This window comes from Malus domestica, chromosome 12 (assembly GCF_042453785.1).
Source record: "Malus domestica chromosome 12, GDT2T_hap1".
NCBI lineage: Eukaryota > Viridiplantae > Streptophyta > Magnoliopsida > Rosales > Rosaceae > Malus > Malus domestica.
Genome location: NC_091672.1, coordinates 20,256,626 through 20,273,619, shown reverse-complemented (window position 1 = coordinate 20,273,619; position 16,994 = coordinate 20,256,626). Strand labels below are relative to the sequence as shown.

Here is a 16,994-nt window from a genome sequence, read left to right as displayed (position 1 = left end):
GCAGTTGCCGCACGAGGAGACAACGCAGGATGCCCGGAGCGTGGAGCGCCATTGCAAACTTGATAGAGGACAGCATTATGACGAAACCGCATTAAACTGAAAGGGGAAAACTAGTATGCGCGATTGATTATCAGTCCATATATTAATAATTTAATACCATTTCGTTGTTGCGCATGGTTGTCAAACGATTCTTAACTATAACTCTAGGTTGCATGGGTGATTGAGTTGTTGTGCAATGTGATTGTGAAGCCCACTTGCATCTACAGCTCGCAATCATCTATGCTCGCGTAAATTACCAAGCTTATCATAACTCTAGACTCAAAAGTGCAATGCAAAAATAGAGTGTGAGAGGCTTGTTGCTCAATTGATAAAGAACATTCACCCCCGCACAAGGAACCCTGAGTTCGATTTTCTCTCTAATATTTACTTGTTTCAAAAGTGTTGTATGGCGTGTCTCTAAACCATTAGTTTATTTTGAATTTTTATCACAAGTGATCCTTGAAATTAACTCATACTATCAAAATGATCTCTAAAAATGAAAATCAATCAATGTAGTCTCTCAATTTCTGTGTCGCTCAATATAGTATTTCCATTAGAATTCTGTTAAAATTTTTGTTAGTGTACTGATATGACATATAGGTAAGCCGAAAAGTCTTTTAAATATAGCCACATGGATATATTATTAAAAACTATATAAAAGTTTAATCTAGAATCATTTAAAACTAAATTCAAAATGATTAGATAAAAAAACAAAAAGCTGTTCAACAAAATAAGAAGCCCCGGTAGAGAACAACGATGTCAGGGGTGCCGTGCAGGTCAGAAGATAGTGGCTGGGGTGGGAGAGATGGCAAGAGAATTGGCAAATTAAGAAGCCCAGGTCCTGATTATTATCATCGTCGTAATACACATTTCACGCGCACCGGACGCATCCGTTGCAGCAGCTATCGTCCTGCTCCGGCTTCTCGGGATGCGGAGCCCTCGCATACCCTCTGTGGTGGCCCGGAAGTTACTCTTGATGGTGGTGCGAGTGGACAGGGTAGTCGCGGTGTTTGAAGAAGAAAAAGTGGAGAATTGTTGTTGGCAGCTGGGTTTCGAAGAAGAGAGAAGCCAAGAAGATGACGTATTTGTGTACGTGCTTTTAAAATAACCGAAAGAACTTTTAAAATAACTGAAAGAACTTTTAGAGAAACATAAGCACTTGAAGTGCTTTCCATAATAAACACCAGTAAGCACAGTACTTCACTTTTTAAGTGTTTTTTTAATATTTACTTGCATTTTTATAAAGAATTGTTTTCAAAAATAATTTCACCAAATCTTTTAATTTTTTATTTACTCATTTTGAATTTGGTTTTAAATGATTTCAAATTAAATTTTTGTGTAGGTTTTAATGATTTGTCTATGTGGCAATATTTAATAAACTTACGGGTCTACATATGTGCTAAATCAATACACTAACAAAAAATTTAACAGAATTCTAACGAAATGACTACATTGATTTGCAACACCCATTTTTAAGAACTACATTGATTAATTTTCAATTTCAAAAACCATATCGATAGTGTGGATCAATTTTAAGGACCACTTATGATAAAAACCCGTTTATTTTTATACAAGTAGTATTCTAACTTGCATAGAAAACAATTCGAACTTGAATACTTAAGAAGAGCACATCTACTTTAACCAATATGGCTCGACAACACCTGCCCCTAATCATCATTTAGAAGTAAAATTTTGGATGGTCATTTGTCTCCCATTACCATTTCGTTATGGAGCCCAAGTGTAGGATGCCATTGGAGGGATTCAACTTTCATAAAGCAAACACAGACGATATATTGAATGTCTCCGACTCCACTGGTTTCTTTGACTTGCAATTCTACATAACTCAGATGAATTTAAATTACAAAATCTATCTTCATTTCTTCATACAAACACAACGCAGTGAAAAGAATCATAGAGGCACTGATCCGTAAAATACGACTTCAGCCGGGCCTGTCATGTAGATGTGATTGTTCTCCTCTCTCCACTCAATCTGCAACGGCCCTCCAGGTAGATCAACCGTGCAATTCTACGTCCAAATGATAAGCATAAAACAGATGAGCGAAGTGGACAGCAAGTAAAATAAACTACAGTAACAATGAAGTGATCTGGAATTTTACGATAGATGAATAAGCAACAGTCAAAGACACTAAACTTTCCCCACATTACGTTTTAGGAAATCACGTGGCCGTTGAGTTGTTAGGCCACATGTATCAGACTACCCACCCCTCGTTTTTCATGGTTGGTACCGCGCATGGGAGGGGTATCGCGCTTATAAAAGTGACCAACGTATCGTGGCAATGTAACAGAAATAGTGATGCGAAGAATGCCAAAACTAGAATTGTAGTATGCATAGGCTATAGCATTACTCTTCTTAAAATTGGATGTTAAAGATAAAAACTGATAGATGAAAGTGGAATACTTTCATTTTCATGTGAAAAAAATAAACCATCTATATTAAATTCTTTTAATATATCCAAAAAAAAATATGCCAAAACTTACTCGCTCAGCACGCCCCTCAAGAACTGCGGCAACAACTACAGCACAAGCACCAGTTCCGCAAGCAAGTGTTGCTCCTGCAATGAAAAATAATTATACTTCCCATTAAAAAAAACTGGATTTGGTATCTGATCAAGGTATAATAACTTCTTCTTTGGTTGCACCAGAACTAACCTGCCCCACGCTCCCAAACACGCATCTTTAGGTGTGAAGGAGTGAAAACTTGCACAAATTCTGTCAATCACAATCAAATGGAAATTGTGAATACAAAATCAACGCTTCAGAACAATGACAAATTAAGAACAAGACAGGACCAAAGGATCCAAGAACTTTGATTGAAACCAAATATTTCATTTGCACTAGAATATGTAGTATGATCATTATCGAATCTTGAAACTGTGTCTCAAGCTCTAAGCAAGATTGGAGAAGGAAAAGCTTCAAGCACCCAATATCATATTTGGATTGCACATCGCATGAGTTCTTTTTACAATTTTAGGCAGTTCAGCATAGAAGCTATGAGTAGCTGTTTTCGAATAATATTCCACTCTAACTTTGTAAATTCAAAGTCAGTGCCGGACAATTTTGTGAGTATGTCTTTTTCAAAGTATATCTTAAAATACCCACTGCAAGCAAGCACTATTCCAATAGTTTTAAAATGAAGGATACCAGAAATCTCAAAGTTCAAATTTATGCACGGTCAATCATCTGTCATGTCAACAGGTGTAGGCAATGGATAAAGGTCGTACCCAGTGCATAAGGCTCCCGCTTTACGCAGGGTCTGGGAGAGGTAAATGTCGGCTAGCCTTACCCCCATTTATGGAGAGGCTGCTCCCAAGTCTCGAACCCGAGACCTACCGCTCATGGGCGAAGGCACTTGCCATCGCACCAAGTGCGACCTCTTAACAATATGCAGCATGTAATAGTGCTCTTACTTAACAATATGCCAAATCTAACTGCTCAAAAAAAAAAAAAAAAAAAGCATTTCCACAGACAAATAAATCCAAACCTGTGTTAGTTCGTGCAGGAAACACCTCATGATTCTCAAATTTGGGACCGATGTCAGCTAACATCAATTCATCAACCTTCATATTCTGTTCAATTAACAAAAACATGAAGTCACAAGCAGAAACTACGGATTTTTTGAGCGTAGTCATTCATGAAAAGTTCCAATGTTTTGAAAAGGATGTGATATGCTGGACGAAACTATTAATCAATCATCTTTATTCCACCCACATTGTGTCATTCATTTGAGATGGAACAGAAGCATTATAGAGAAGACAATTGAGAAAAATGTCTGCAACATAAGCCTTGCAAAAGTGAATATGTTCCCAGTTATTCATAAGAGTGAATATGTCCCAAGTTATTCTAGCAATAATTACCTGGCTTCCTTCTGTACCAAAAGTTACACAATGAGGATTTCCCATACTAACACAAGTTACATTCCAGGTTACTCCATCTACATCGAGACCCGACTTAACGACAGATTGATCTTTGTTTGCAGGCAGTCTTGTAGGTACATCTGATGCCTTAAGAATCGGTTCCCCCATATCAACTTTGACCTGTAATTAAGAAAATTGATGTCTGCTAAAGTCAAGATAAACATCCAATACTTAACACATGATGAAGGCATCCAGAGAGGCAATTAACATTGTCATAAATTTTTCAAAGTCACATGCTTTGCAAAATGTTAGACATCTCAATCCGAAATACTTTACTTGAACTGGAACATAATATAAACAAGAATATACCTTCCCATCTTCTTGAATTTCAGGAATAATTAGACCGGCACCAGTATGAATCTTAAAGCTGCAATTGTTTACATATACCGTTAGAAATTTACACCCATTCGTATGTGCCTAAATAAATTTCACTTTTTGATGTTAAATTCAAACAACAACTAAAGCAAACAATGCAATATACAAGGAAACATTGTTAAACAAAAACAATAATCAATATATGGAATCAACTTTACCATACCTATGCTTTCCCTGCAAATTCTCCAGCTCGGCAATGAATCTGGCAAAACACCGGACTCCATTACCACACATCTACAAACAAAAATTAATATCAATTTCCAAAATTTTATATCAAAGTTCAGAAGTTTGAAATGCATGACTCATGCACAATACTGCCATTCAATAAAATGCAAAAAGTTCATTGCCATTTCAGACCGTCTACATTCAATACAATGTGGCAATCACTCATCTAATTAACATTTCAAACAATCAAGTAAAGGGGAAATTTGGAAATGTAGCCATTTTAGAGATCACCTATTGAAATATAACCTACATTTTTCATTTATTATAAAACTAACCAAAATTGAAGTTAAAAAGGACTTATTGCCCTTAGTTTAAAACTTTCCCTGCTTCCAGAATCGGACATGGTGTTTTTTTTTTCTTTCTAAATCTTCATCCCCATTGTTTTTTTTTTCTTAAACAAAATTCCTCCACAAAATGCACCAAACTAGTCTTGAATAAAATACTAACAGTCCAAACACGGCAAATGTAGATAAAGTGGTAAATGTAATCTCATCACTTGTCTGCCTTAGATACCTTTGCAGCAACTTGTCCTGAGACGACCAGTCCCCCTAGCAGCAATGAGACCAACCTTCTGCCCAGGAGGAGCATCACGCCTGACTCTTGTAGCATGTCCAATATGTGGTGATTACCTCCTCCGTGAAGATGCTTGACAGCCTCGACTGGGTTCATAGCCACACCACGAATAAGATTTCAGAAAATTTTTGTTAGTTTTGACTGTTTCTTCATCTAGTATTGCGACTACTGCTTGGCGTGATCACTTGGTTCAATTACGTTTGGGTAAAGCGAAGTTCGGTGGTGGCGTTTCAATGGAGATGAGGAGTGTTAAGAGACAGCACGCGAGTGTTAAGAGAAAGTTAAGGAATTAAGTCTTTTTAACTCTAATTTTGGTTAGTTTTATAAAAATTAGAAAATGTAGGTTATATTTCAATAAGCGATTTCTAAAATGGCTATATTTCCAAATATCCCTTAAAACCGATATTTAGGAAAATGTGATTCACCTCGGGCTCGCTCCCATCAGAATTAAAAATCCTCATGGTATAATCAGTGCCATTGATGCCCGGCAGTGCGAAGATCACTCCGTCGGCACCAATCCCAAAGTTCCGATCACATAGCTTTGCCGCCTGCTCCGGACTAATTTTAGGCTCCGAAGCACCTCTGTTATCAACCTATCACTCGCAATACCAGACAATCAAAACAAAGAATCGATAACAACTAAACCCTAACTTCTTCAATGCCAATCAATTTCAAAAATTGTAAAAAATCCAAAACATGTCAGAGAAATTGAATACCAGGATGAAGTCATTTCCGAGGCCGTGGTACTTGACGAAATGGAGGAATCCGGCTTCTCTCCGGTCGAGAAAGGCAGCGGGGGAGGCTTTCTCGACGGCTTCGACGCTCATGGAAGAGGAGACCGCCGACACACGGAGAGTAGGAGCTCTCGGCGAGGCAGCTGCAGAGGGAGAGTTGAGCTTCAGGATCGGAGAAGAAGGTCGACCAGAGGCGGTGAGGAAGGTGAGGGATCGGCGAGTTGGGGAGGTGAGAGGCAGTGAAATGGCGGCGGCTATGGCTCCCATGGCTCTGATGGTAGGCGTAGCGGCTCTCTGACTACCTAATTGTTATTTACTTGCCGTTGGTCGTAGCAACAACGTGTTCAATTGAGGTGCTGTACCCACTTTCTAAAATAACCCGCCGCCCACCGTCCCCATTAGGCTTTTGAAAATTAAAAAACAACGCTTAAACCTGCTCTTAAACCGTATACAGACTCTCTAGCCCGTCCAGACCTGCCTAGGCATCTGCATAGGTCACGATTCACTTAGATAGAAAATAAATCATTTTCATTTTGTATTTTATTTTTTTAATAAATTGTAAGAGACATATTGCATACTTAAATGAACACATATTATATCATTGTTCCCCATGTTTTTATTATGTTTTAATACTTTGTAATATATATGTCATTCTATTTTGTAATTTATGATGAACTTATATCTCTACTAATTAATAAAACACTCATTGTCAACCAAAACCCTATGAAATTACCAGTTTAACTCTCTAATTGAAACAGAACATGAATAAAAAATTATGGGGCATAAATGTAATTTCACACAATCAAATTGTACTTTTTTTTTCAAAACGTCACTTACATGTAATCGTAACATATTTCTAATTAAAATAAAATAAAAAAATAAAACTTCTCACTCTCACATTCTCTATCACTCTCTTCCTCTCTCATTTTATTTTAAAAAAAAAAAAAAAAATTCTCATACACTTTATGTGTGCCCATATGCTAATATATTTTAAGTATAAGTAGACACTTATTTACACGAAATATTATAAATTTACTTAAATTCACCTAGGCCCAGTTTAGCCACCTAGACGCTAGGTCCTAACCCGCCGTCTGACTAAAGTCTAGTGTCTTTTAGAACCTTGATTGTTGTACCCAATGTTTTCACCTATTTCTAGTATGGCACTGAAAATTTTCATTCTAACTTTCTTACCCCTAAAGTTTTATAAATTGTCAATTAGATCCCCTCGAAAGTTACGCTAACTGGGCATCAACTTATTATTTCTACTGGGATGGATTTTTGTCCTAGTACTACTAACTTTTGGGTTGTTGGAATTGGCTTGGCGTGCCAAAGTTGTTTTCCGCATTTATGCCTAATGGGATTATAAGAGAACCACATCTAAAAAATTTGTGAGTCGTTTGATAGCAATTTCGTTTTTAGTTTTTAGTTTTTGTTTTCACTCGTCTACATTCTTGCAACGAGTATTTCTTCTTTGTAATTTATCAAATATACGTTGCTATATTTTAAAACTCTCTTGCTTCGTCTGTTGACTTTTTTTTTTGTGATGCAGTTCTTCAGTGAATAATAGGTATTTTTTACCGAAGTTGCTTGACCGCGAAGAACTCGAGGATAATCGGCATGTTCAGAAACTTTCACGAGCTAGCTGATGATCTATCTAACCACTGCTGCACTGTGAACTATATACTACTTTGATAAACGGGTGTTGTTTGTGAGTAGCAGTAGTTTTGTTCTCCATATTTATGGATGGCTCGGCTACAACTAGATGTTTAGGCCTATACGTATTAATTTTGGATTTAGAGTTTCAGCGGTATATCCGCTCTAGTCAATGTGACGATTTAAGATTTTGGGGGTGAGTATATCCGCTGCTATAGCCCATGCGATGGAAAAAAATGCAGTGGGCTATATAAAGTGTTAAGCATCTTTCTTAACTGTCGATGTAGGACCAAAAAGAAATACGATTTGCTAATGAACTGGACCTAGTGTGCTTCATTTTACCATTTAGCATCATTTTTAAGCTCACCACAACCCTTTTTTCTAATCAAATTCTGAGTTTAGATTATGGTACATAATCTATGAGATAAAACCAAAGATTATTATAATTCGTTCTCCTCAAATTTGGAACTGGTTTCACCTCTTTAACAAGTTAAAACACAAGAATTAAAAAAAAAAGGTTAAATCCTTCTCTTGCATTCCAGTTTACAAGTCCATCTATTTTATCGAGAATATACTACTATCTTCCAGTGTATCCTACGCACATTGTTCCAACAATTTCATTAAAATATAATTTCATTGAAAATTTTACTATGTTCTAGTGCATCTAGTACACATTTGCCAACAATTTTCTCGACTAAAATTAAAAAAGTTGACTACCAGCATATCCGATGTGGGATTGAGGTTATGTAACACGGAAAAGTGACTATAGACTTCCGATGTGAGATCGTTACAATTTGGGTTGATCAATTTTCAATTTTCTGTGGGTGTTAAAAGTGAATGAATTGAGCCTAATCGCCTTCTCAAGTACAAGATCCATCAGTAGTAGTTCATCTTCTTTGGCACTGAATCCCAGAAAGTCAACGCTCTTGAGGTATCTGAGCTGTGAGGTGCTGAACCTGACAGAAGAGAAGTCCATCCAGAGATGAAAGTCATGACAGCAACGGTGGAAATATGGGCAGGGGATTCTGCTGAGGTTGCTGTCAATCTGCTCACTCGTCACAATGAGAGGAAGAGTCAGTAAAACTGTAAAAGCATATATATTCACAAACCAATATTGAAAAACGAAGTGATTTCTGCACATCATGTTTCTCTCTTTACACACATGTTTATTTCTAGGCATTAGATTGAATAAACATAAGTATTGGGTTCCAAAAATCGTTTATCTGTTAAAAACTAGAACACTTGCCTCAACTAACAACTTCTCCAACAAAGGACATGCATTTAGGAAGCAAGCAATGGAGTCTCTTTTGTTCTTGTTGATCAAAGAGTCTACCCAAGTTAATGACTTTAGCTTGTTGAATTGGAACTCAAGATATCCAAAAATCACTCCACCTGAACACAACCACTTAAACAAAATATAGCACAAGGACGATGACTTTTTACGTGTACTAGACAAATTACAATTTGATATGTATGCAAAAAAATTTCCTATTGAGATTTTAATAATGAGTTGTTTTTGTATACGTGTCAGACTGTGATTTATGTACAAGTACGATGACTTTTTATGTGCAAGAAGCCAAACAATGTTCAATCCGAAGTACATTATAAGCATACCTCAAGAATCCAACCACTTGTAGTGAGAACCTCAACATCCTTGAAAGAAATTAAGATATTGGATAGAAATTCATCAAATTTAAACTGCCTGGTCCATGTCTCAAATCAAGCACCACATGAACCAAGCTCATTGCATCCCTTAACCTAACAATCCGAGGAAGAACACCATCGTACCAAAAGGACTTGAGATTGTTTGTAGAAACTATAATATAAACCATGTCTGAACAATCTTCCACCACCAAGTTCTTGAGGCTATTTGTTTCTACATCAAGGTTGTGCAATCCCATGCACTTCTCAAGCTTCAAGCTCTTAAGAACATGTCAACTGGAGAACAAATCCGACACCAAAGTTCGAGTGAGGCCAGTAACTGATCTGAGATGGACATGCTTCACACCACAAAAACCATCTGTTTAGGTTTTTGTCAAGGCACAAACCCTTCAAATCTTTCGCCATATCATACCAAAAGGACTTGAGATTGTTTGCAGAAACTGTAATATAAACCATGTCTGAACAATCTTCCACCACCAAGTTCTTGAGGCTATTTGTTTCTACATCAAGGTTGTGCAATCCCATGCACTTCTCAAGCTTCAAGCTCTTAAGAACATGCCAACTGGAGAAAAAATCCGACACCAAATTTCCGGTGAGGCCAGTAACTGATCTGAGATGGAGATGCTTCACACCACAAAAACCATCTGTTTAGATTTTTGTGGAGGCACAAACCTTTCAAATCTTTCGCCATTTCCAGTGATTCAAAGAACTCGAGATAGAGCTGTCTCTCAACTCCCTTGGTGGCCTTGGCCACAGTAATCTGTGCGTCTTCACTGCTTGCAACAACATTGAGGGAAAGCTTCCTTTGCTCAGGGAAAACAAAAGACTTCATGCAAGTTCCCATAACTTGGTACCAAGGTTCTAAAAGACTAGGGACTGGGGCCTCGTGTTAGGGTAAAATTGGCAATCCCTAACAAAATGCCTGAGTCTGTAATAGTTTACACTTGTTACATATTTTCAATTGTAATAGTTTAAGTCTAGGGAGGTTTCTCACACTTTCGATGCGAAGATGTTACCGAAACGCGATACTCATTCAGGTACGTTTGCATGCATGCATCCAACTACATTCATCTATATCACATGTTATTGTATTAGGGATAGGACTTTTATCCGTGTGGGTTATATTTCTCTAGAATGAATTATCCCGTCTATCAAACCGTGTTTTCAAACTTAGGTGTTTGCATGTTGGTAGGACTTATCTGTTTGCATGGGATTTATCTGATTGCATGTTGGTAGAGTTATTCAACTACATGGATTGCATTGTAGTTCTTATCAGATAAGAAATTTGAGTCGGTGCTTTTTGTATTTATATGGGAAGTCAAGAACGTGCTCAAGTTGAGCCATATATGCATGAAAACTGATTTCATTGAAAAGAATTTTTAGAAGCACCAGCTTTGGTTTTTTGTGCGTGGAAAAATAATTTGAATACTGCTATTATCTTGTGGTTCCAACATCATGGGTTTTTAAGAGAAAATATTATTTTTCATGCTGATTTCTTTGAGGTTTTAAATTGAATATTAATTATGGAAATGTGCCTTGTGATTTTCGTAATTGATTGTTTTTCAAACAAACACTTCATCATATAAACATTCTGCATGATCGAGTTAGTATCTTGCAAAGTTCGAGGAAAAGGTGATTGACGGTTGTGTTAGTGCCATGCCACTTCAACTCGAAGACTGACGAAAGATCGAGTAGCAAAGCGCAAAGACAAAGCTGCCAACTAGTATGTGTGTCTAGTTGAAGAGTTCTTGTAAGTCTTTATGTATTCTTTCTTTCTTAATGCTTCCTGGCTTGGTAGCCCGAGGATTTTCCCAGTGGTGGGTTTTGCCTCGTTAAATCCTACATCATGTGCGTACTCTTTATATTTGCGCTGAATATTTGTGTAGGATTAAATTTGCATATCTGATTAATTTAAACCATAAATTGAATTAGTGTTAAGTTGAAGTTTATTTATATTACTAGATTAAATTAGTACCCATCCTAGGACTTTCAATTGGCACCAGAGCAGGTCACTAAAAATATCTAGTGAGATCCGTGGGTAGTCTAGGATGAATCGTGCTATGGGTTCAGTTTCTCATCCACCACATTTTGATGGTGACAACTACGCTACATGGAAGGCACAGATGAAATCATTTCTCCGGGCGCTTGATGATAGAGTATGGCTTGCGGTTGAAGAAGGCTGGGAGCCTCCAATAGTTAAAGAAACCAAAGGTGAAGGACAGTATTCTGTAACTATGTCATTGCTTAACCCTAGAAGGGAATGGAGCGAAGAAGAACGCAGCTCTAGCACATTCAATCAAAAGGCATTGAATGCGTTGTTCACTGCCATTTCACCTGAGCAATTTAACTACATTAGTAAATGCATAACGGCAAAAGAAGCTTGGGATATTCTTGAAGTTACTCATGAAGTTAATTTTACTGTCAAAGAATCCAAGCTTCAAAATCTCATCACAAAATATGAAAATATCAAAATGCTAGATGATGAGAGCTTTTCTGACTTTTATGCTAAGCTTAGTGTAATTGTCAATGGTTGTCACAATCTTGGTGATAGCATTTCAGAGCATAGGGTTATTAAGAAAATTTTAAGATCTCTTCCTTCAAGGTTTCATGCAAAAAGGACAGCTATAGAAGAATCGAAAGATTTAAACACTTACAAGTTGGAACAATTGATTGGATCACTACAAACTTATGAATCTAACTTTACACAAGGCAAGAAAGGGAAAAATGTTGCCTTCAAAGTCAATAATGAAAAAGTGAATGAGGATCCATTTGAAAACTTGACTCAAGATGAATTTGCTCTTCTCACCAAACAAGCTAGGAAATTTTTGAAACTTAGAAGTTCTAGGGGACGTGAAAATTGAAACAATTTTGAGTCAAACTCCAAAGTCCCTCGTTCTAGAGATGTTGCTCATGGAAATTCTTCCAAGTCTGTCAAATTTGGTGAAAAGAAAAGTTGGAATGATAAAGATAAGTGTTTCGAGTGTTAAGGGTATGGACATCATGCTCATGAATGTGCCAATACTCTTAAAAGGCTGAAGGATGAAAAGAACAAAGCTTTAACTTCCACTTGGAGCGACAGTGATTCAGAGAAAGACACAGCATCTGAAGATAATGAGGAAGTGGTTGCATTTTTTGGAACTTTTGATGGATATGAGACTGATGATTTAGAAGTTGAAGAACCTGATTACGTAGAAGTCTTACAAAAGTACACGGCACTTTATGATATCACCATGAAAGTGAAGAAAGAAAATGAAGAACTGAAAAATAAACTTGTGCAGCTTGAAAGTGAGAAGAAGGAAGCAGAGATCGAGCATCAATCTCAAATGGAACATGCAGAAAAGCTACAAGAGTCAATGTTGGAGAAGTTACATATGCTAGCATCAGACAACAAAGGTCTTGAAAATGAATTGAGTGACATAAAGAAGAAAGTTGAAGAGTTTAGTATTGGCTCAAGCAAAATTGACAAAATGTTGAGCTATGGAAAGATTTCAGGTGATAGAAGCGGTTTAGGTTTTGATTTTAATATAACTGGAAGTTCTTCCACTTCTGTTACCAAGTTTGTCAAAGCTTTACAAGAACCTAGCAGGAAAGTGAGTAGTGATGAACCTGTTGGAAATTCGGGTATCACTACAAAGGAGTCAAATTCTGTAAGTAATTTTGTTGATCCAAAGAAGTTCATTAGGTCAAAAACTTTTATTCCTATTTGTCACTTCTGTGAAAAAATAGGACATATCAGACCTAGGTGTTACAAACTTCGAAAGGAAAATCAAACTAAACACACCACTTCTTGGATTTCTGAAAAATCAAATCTCAAAGGGAGATTTGTTGCTCACCCAAAGGGAATGAATAGAAATTCAAAAATAATGCCCAACTCCCTTACACCAAACTTAAAGCAAGTATGGAGAAGAAAAGAGACTCAAATTTGTCTATTGGATAAGGTGTCACCTTCATCTGAGGAAGACAATCTTACATGTTTGGTAGCCTTCACTGCTCTCTCATCTTGTCAGTCTGATACTTGGTATCTAGACAGTGGTTGCTCAAGGCACATGACTGGAGACAAAAGATGGTTCACAACTTTCACCGAGGATTGCAAAAATGGAGCAGTCACTTTTGGAGATGGAAAAAGAGCAAGGATCGTTGGAAAAGGAAAAATCAAAACACTAGGAATTCCATGCTTAAAAAATGTTATGTTAGTTGATGGGCTTAAAGCTAACCTAATTAGCATTAGTCAAATTTGTGACGATGATAATGCTGAAGTACTTTTCAATAAGTTGAAATGTAGTGTAAAGGTTGCTAAAGAGGTTGACAGTTTTGAAGGGAAAAGGTCTAAGGACAACTGTTATTGTGTGAATGCAAATGAGTTACTTGTGCCAGACGTATGCAATAAAGCAACTGACGATGTTTTGGATTTATGGCATAAAAGATTAGGTCACATGAACTGTAAGGATTTGATCAAGCTTTCCAAGAAAGAATACGTGAGGGGTTTACCATTGTTGACTGGAGAACTTGGAATTTGTGGAGAATGTCAAGTGGGAAAGCAAACAAAGAGTTCACACAAGTCAACAAACTACATCTCAACTTCACGACCTTTGGAGCTGATTTACATGGACTTGGTTGGACCAGTACAAACCGAAAGCATTGGGGGAAAAATACATACTTGTCTTGGTGGATGATTTCTCACGCTTTACTTGGGTTGCCTTCCCGCGAGAGAAATCTGATGTGTTCACAGCATTTTTTGGTTTGTTGAATAAAATTCAAAATGATAGAGTTGCTTCAAATGATCATGTGGTAAAACTCAGAACCGATCACGGAACTGAATTTGAAAACATATCATTCTCTAAGTTTTGTGATGAAAAAAGGAATTGATCACAATTTTTTTGCACCAATCACTCCTCAATAAAGGAGGAGGGGGAGGGGGAGGGCGTCAGGTAGTCGACAGCCGGCACTCCATGATCACGTCGAATCCTTATGAAATCACTCCTCAATAAAACGGAGTTGTCGAACGAAAGAATCGTGTTTTGTTTGACATGAGTCGTGTCATGCTGACAAGCGCTCGTTTGGCTAAGCATTTCTAGGCTGAAGCCGTCAACATTGCTTGCTATACGGTAAATAGAGTCTATCTTCGATCCAGTACAAAGTGCACACCCTATGAGATCTGGAAAGGGAAAAAGCCAAATGTCAAGTATTTGCGAGTATTCGGGAGTGTATGCTACATTTACAGAGATAGAGAAATGTTAGCAAAATTTGATTCACGAAGTGATATTGGAATTTTTCTAGGATACTCTCTCACTAGTAGAGCATACTGGGTGTTCAACAAGAGAACTAAAAATGTCATGGAGTCCATTAATGTTGTTGTGAATGACTCCTTCTTAAGTACTAAACAACCTACTTCAGATGTAGAATTCTTTCAAAGAAAATCAATTGATGGGTCATCCACTACTCAGGTTAAAGTGCACCAAAATATAGACTCAACAAAAACTTTGAGAAAAGGACACAAGCAAGTGCAAAAAGATCATTCCAAGTCCGACATCATTGGCGACGTAGAAGATCAAATGTTGACACGAAATAAAACTACTGCTGTAGTAAACTTCACATGCTACATATCAAAAGATTGAGCCAAAAAATTCCAAGGAAGCTCTTTTAGATGATGACTGGATAATGGCCATGGAAGAGGAACTCAATCAATTTGTTAGAAATGATGTATGGTACCTTGTTCCCAGACCCAAAGAAACAAATATTATAGGAACAAAGTGGGTGTTTCGGAACAAAACTGATGAACATGGTATCATCACGAGAAATAAAGCTCATCTCATTGCTCAAGGATACACTCAGGTAGAAGGTTTGGATTTTGATGAGACATTTGCTCCCGTTGCGAGATTGGAGTCCATTAGGTTGTTACTTGCTTTTGCTTGTCATCTGCGTTTTAAATTATATCAAATGGATGTCAAAAGTGCTTTCTTAAACGGAATACTTCAAGAAGAAGTCTACGTGGAGCAGCCAAAGGGGTTTGTTGATCCAAAGCATCCTGATCATGTGTATCGATTGAAGAAAGCTTTGTACGGTTTGAAACAAGCTCCTAGAGCATGGTACGACAAACTCTCAACATACTTATTAAAGAAAGGATATACTCGAGGAGCTGTTGACAAGACTTTGTTTGTTAAAAGAATCAAGAAGGACATGATGATAACACAAGTATATGTGGATAATATAGTGTTTGGTTCCACATCTGTCACACTTGTAAAAGAATTTACTGAGGTCATGCAAAGTGAATTCAAAATGAGCATGTGTGAGGAACTAAATTTTTTCTTAGGATTACAAGTCAAACAAGTTGAAGATGGTATTTTTGTCTTTCAGACAAAATATGCAAGTGACCTAGTTAAGAAGTTTGGCTTGACTTCAGCAAAACCAGTCTCAAATCCCATGGCAACAACCACAAAACTTCACAAGGATCTAAATAGAAAAAGTGTTGATCAAACACTTTACAGGAGTATGATTGGCAGTTTGTTGTACCTTATTGCTAGTAGGCCTGATATCTCTTTCAGCGTTGGTGTTTGTGCACGATATCAAGCTGATCCAAAAGAGTCGCATCTAGAAGCTGTCAAAAGAATCATCAGGTATGTGAGTGGTACAGTTGATTTTGGATTACATTATTCCTTTGAAACTAATTATGAAATTGTTGGATTTTCCAATGCCGAGTGGGCAGGAAATGCTGATGATCGGAAAAGTACTTCTGGCGGTTGTTTCTATGTTGGAAATAATCTTGTCGCTTGGCATAGTAAGAAACAAAACTGTGTTTCTTTATCCACTGCCAAAGCCGAATACATAGCTGCTGGTAGTTGTTGTACACAATTGTTTGGATGAAGCAAATGCTTAGTGATTATGGCATTCATCAAAATGCTTTCTCTATTTTCTGTGACAACACTAGTGCTATAAACATTTCCAAGAATCCTGTTCAACATTCTCGTACCAAACATATTGACATTAGTCATCACTTTATTCGTGTTTTGGTTGAAGAGAAGGTTTTAGTATTGGAATACATTGCCACTGAACATCAACTTGCAGACTTGTTTACTAAGCCTTTAGACACTCATCGTTTTGAAACCCTTCGAAAGGCATTAGGAATCTGTCGTGTTTCTTAACTTCTGTTTGTTTTCATTTTTCATGTTTTTTTTTTCTCTCTTTTCATTTTTCTAGTTGTTTCTTCATAAAAATACCGAAAAAGAGGATTTCCATTTTTTTTTATACACAACTTTTGTCCACAAAATTCTCTGCTTTGTGCTACACATGATATATTTTGCCTTGGTGGTTGATACTATATGTATGTTTTCTGATTAAACATGACTACTTGCCAGAAACTCCGCACCCTGTGAGCTTTTGAGCCTCCAGTTAGTGTATGCATTTTTCATACACCTTTAATTGTTTATGTGTGTTCTATCTTATGTGATTTGACTCTCTAGAACTTGCCTTGAGATATCTCAAGGCTTTGTATCACTCCTTACTCTCCTCTTGAGATGAAAGTAGGACTTACGTTCTTCATCATTATCCTATAAGCCAGTGCCTTATTATTGTTCTCTATCCTCATTATTGAGCCTCTCCTTCAGTATATATTACCTTCTTCCATTTTTTTTATACTGATTCTCACCTCCGTTGCAAAATCAAAGCCAGTTGCGTCAATCGTTTTTTTTAAGGTGAAGAGTTCAAGATTGTTTCAGTACTGAAGACAAAAATATTGTACCGATAGCAACCTTCCAAGTCAAGAAAAGATATCCGAAAAAAAAAAGGGAATCAAGAGTCGTAT

At 37.1% G+C, this 16,994-nt stretch overlaps 1 protein-coding gene and 1 pseudogene across 2 annotated transcripts; one reads left to right on the top strand and one right to left on the bottom strand.

The window, feature by feature from the left end:
* Positions 1 to 1,805: 1,805 nt before the first annotated feature.
* On the bottom strand, positions 1,806 to 6,450 carry LOC103450933 (diaminopimelate epimerase, chloroplastic-like). Of its 2 annotated transcripts, XM_070809414.1 has the most exons (10): positions 5,864 to 6,269; positions 5,573 to 5,740; positions 5,088 to 5,233; positions 4,513 to 4,583; positions 4,284 to 4,341; positions 3,915 to 4,094; positions 3,542 to 3,626; positions 2,710 to 2,769; positions 2,539 to 2,612; positions 1,806 to 2,065 (listed from the first exon to the last, which is right to left on the bottom strand). In XM_070809414.1, the coding sequence occupies exons 3-10, from the start codon at positions 5,181 to 5,183 to the stop codon at positions 1,949 to 1,951; spliced, it is 741 nt and encodes a 246-aa protein (XP_070665515.1). In that variant the 5' UTR covers positions 5,184 to 5,233; positions 5,573 to 5,740; positions 5,864 to 6,269; the 3' UTR covers positions 1,806 to 1,948. The 2 variants fall into 2 exon arrangements, with proteins under 2 accessions (XP_070665515.1, XP_008388562.2); XM_008390340.4 differs by lacking the exon at positions 5,088 to 5,233 and having other exon boundaries at positions 5,864 to 6,450.
* A 4,806-nt stretch (positions 6,451 to 11,256) lies between these two features.
* Positions 11,257 to 16,335, top strand: LOC139189867 (uncharacterized; annotated as a pseudogene).
* The last annotated feature ends 659 nt before the right edge of the window (positions 16,336 to 16,994 follow it).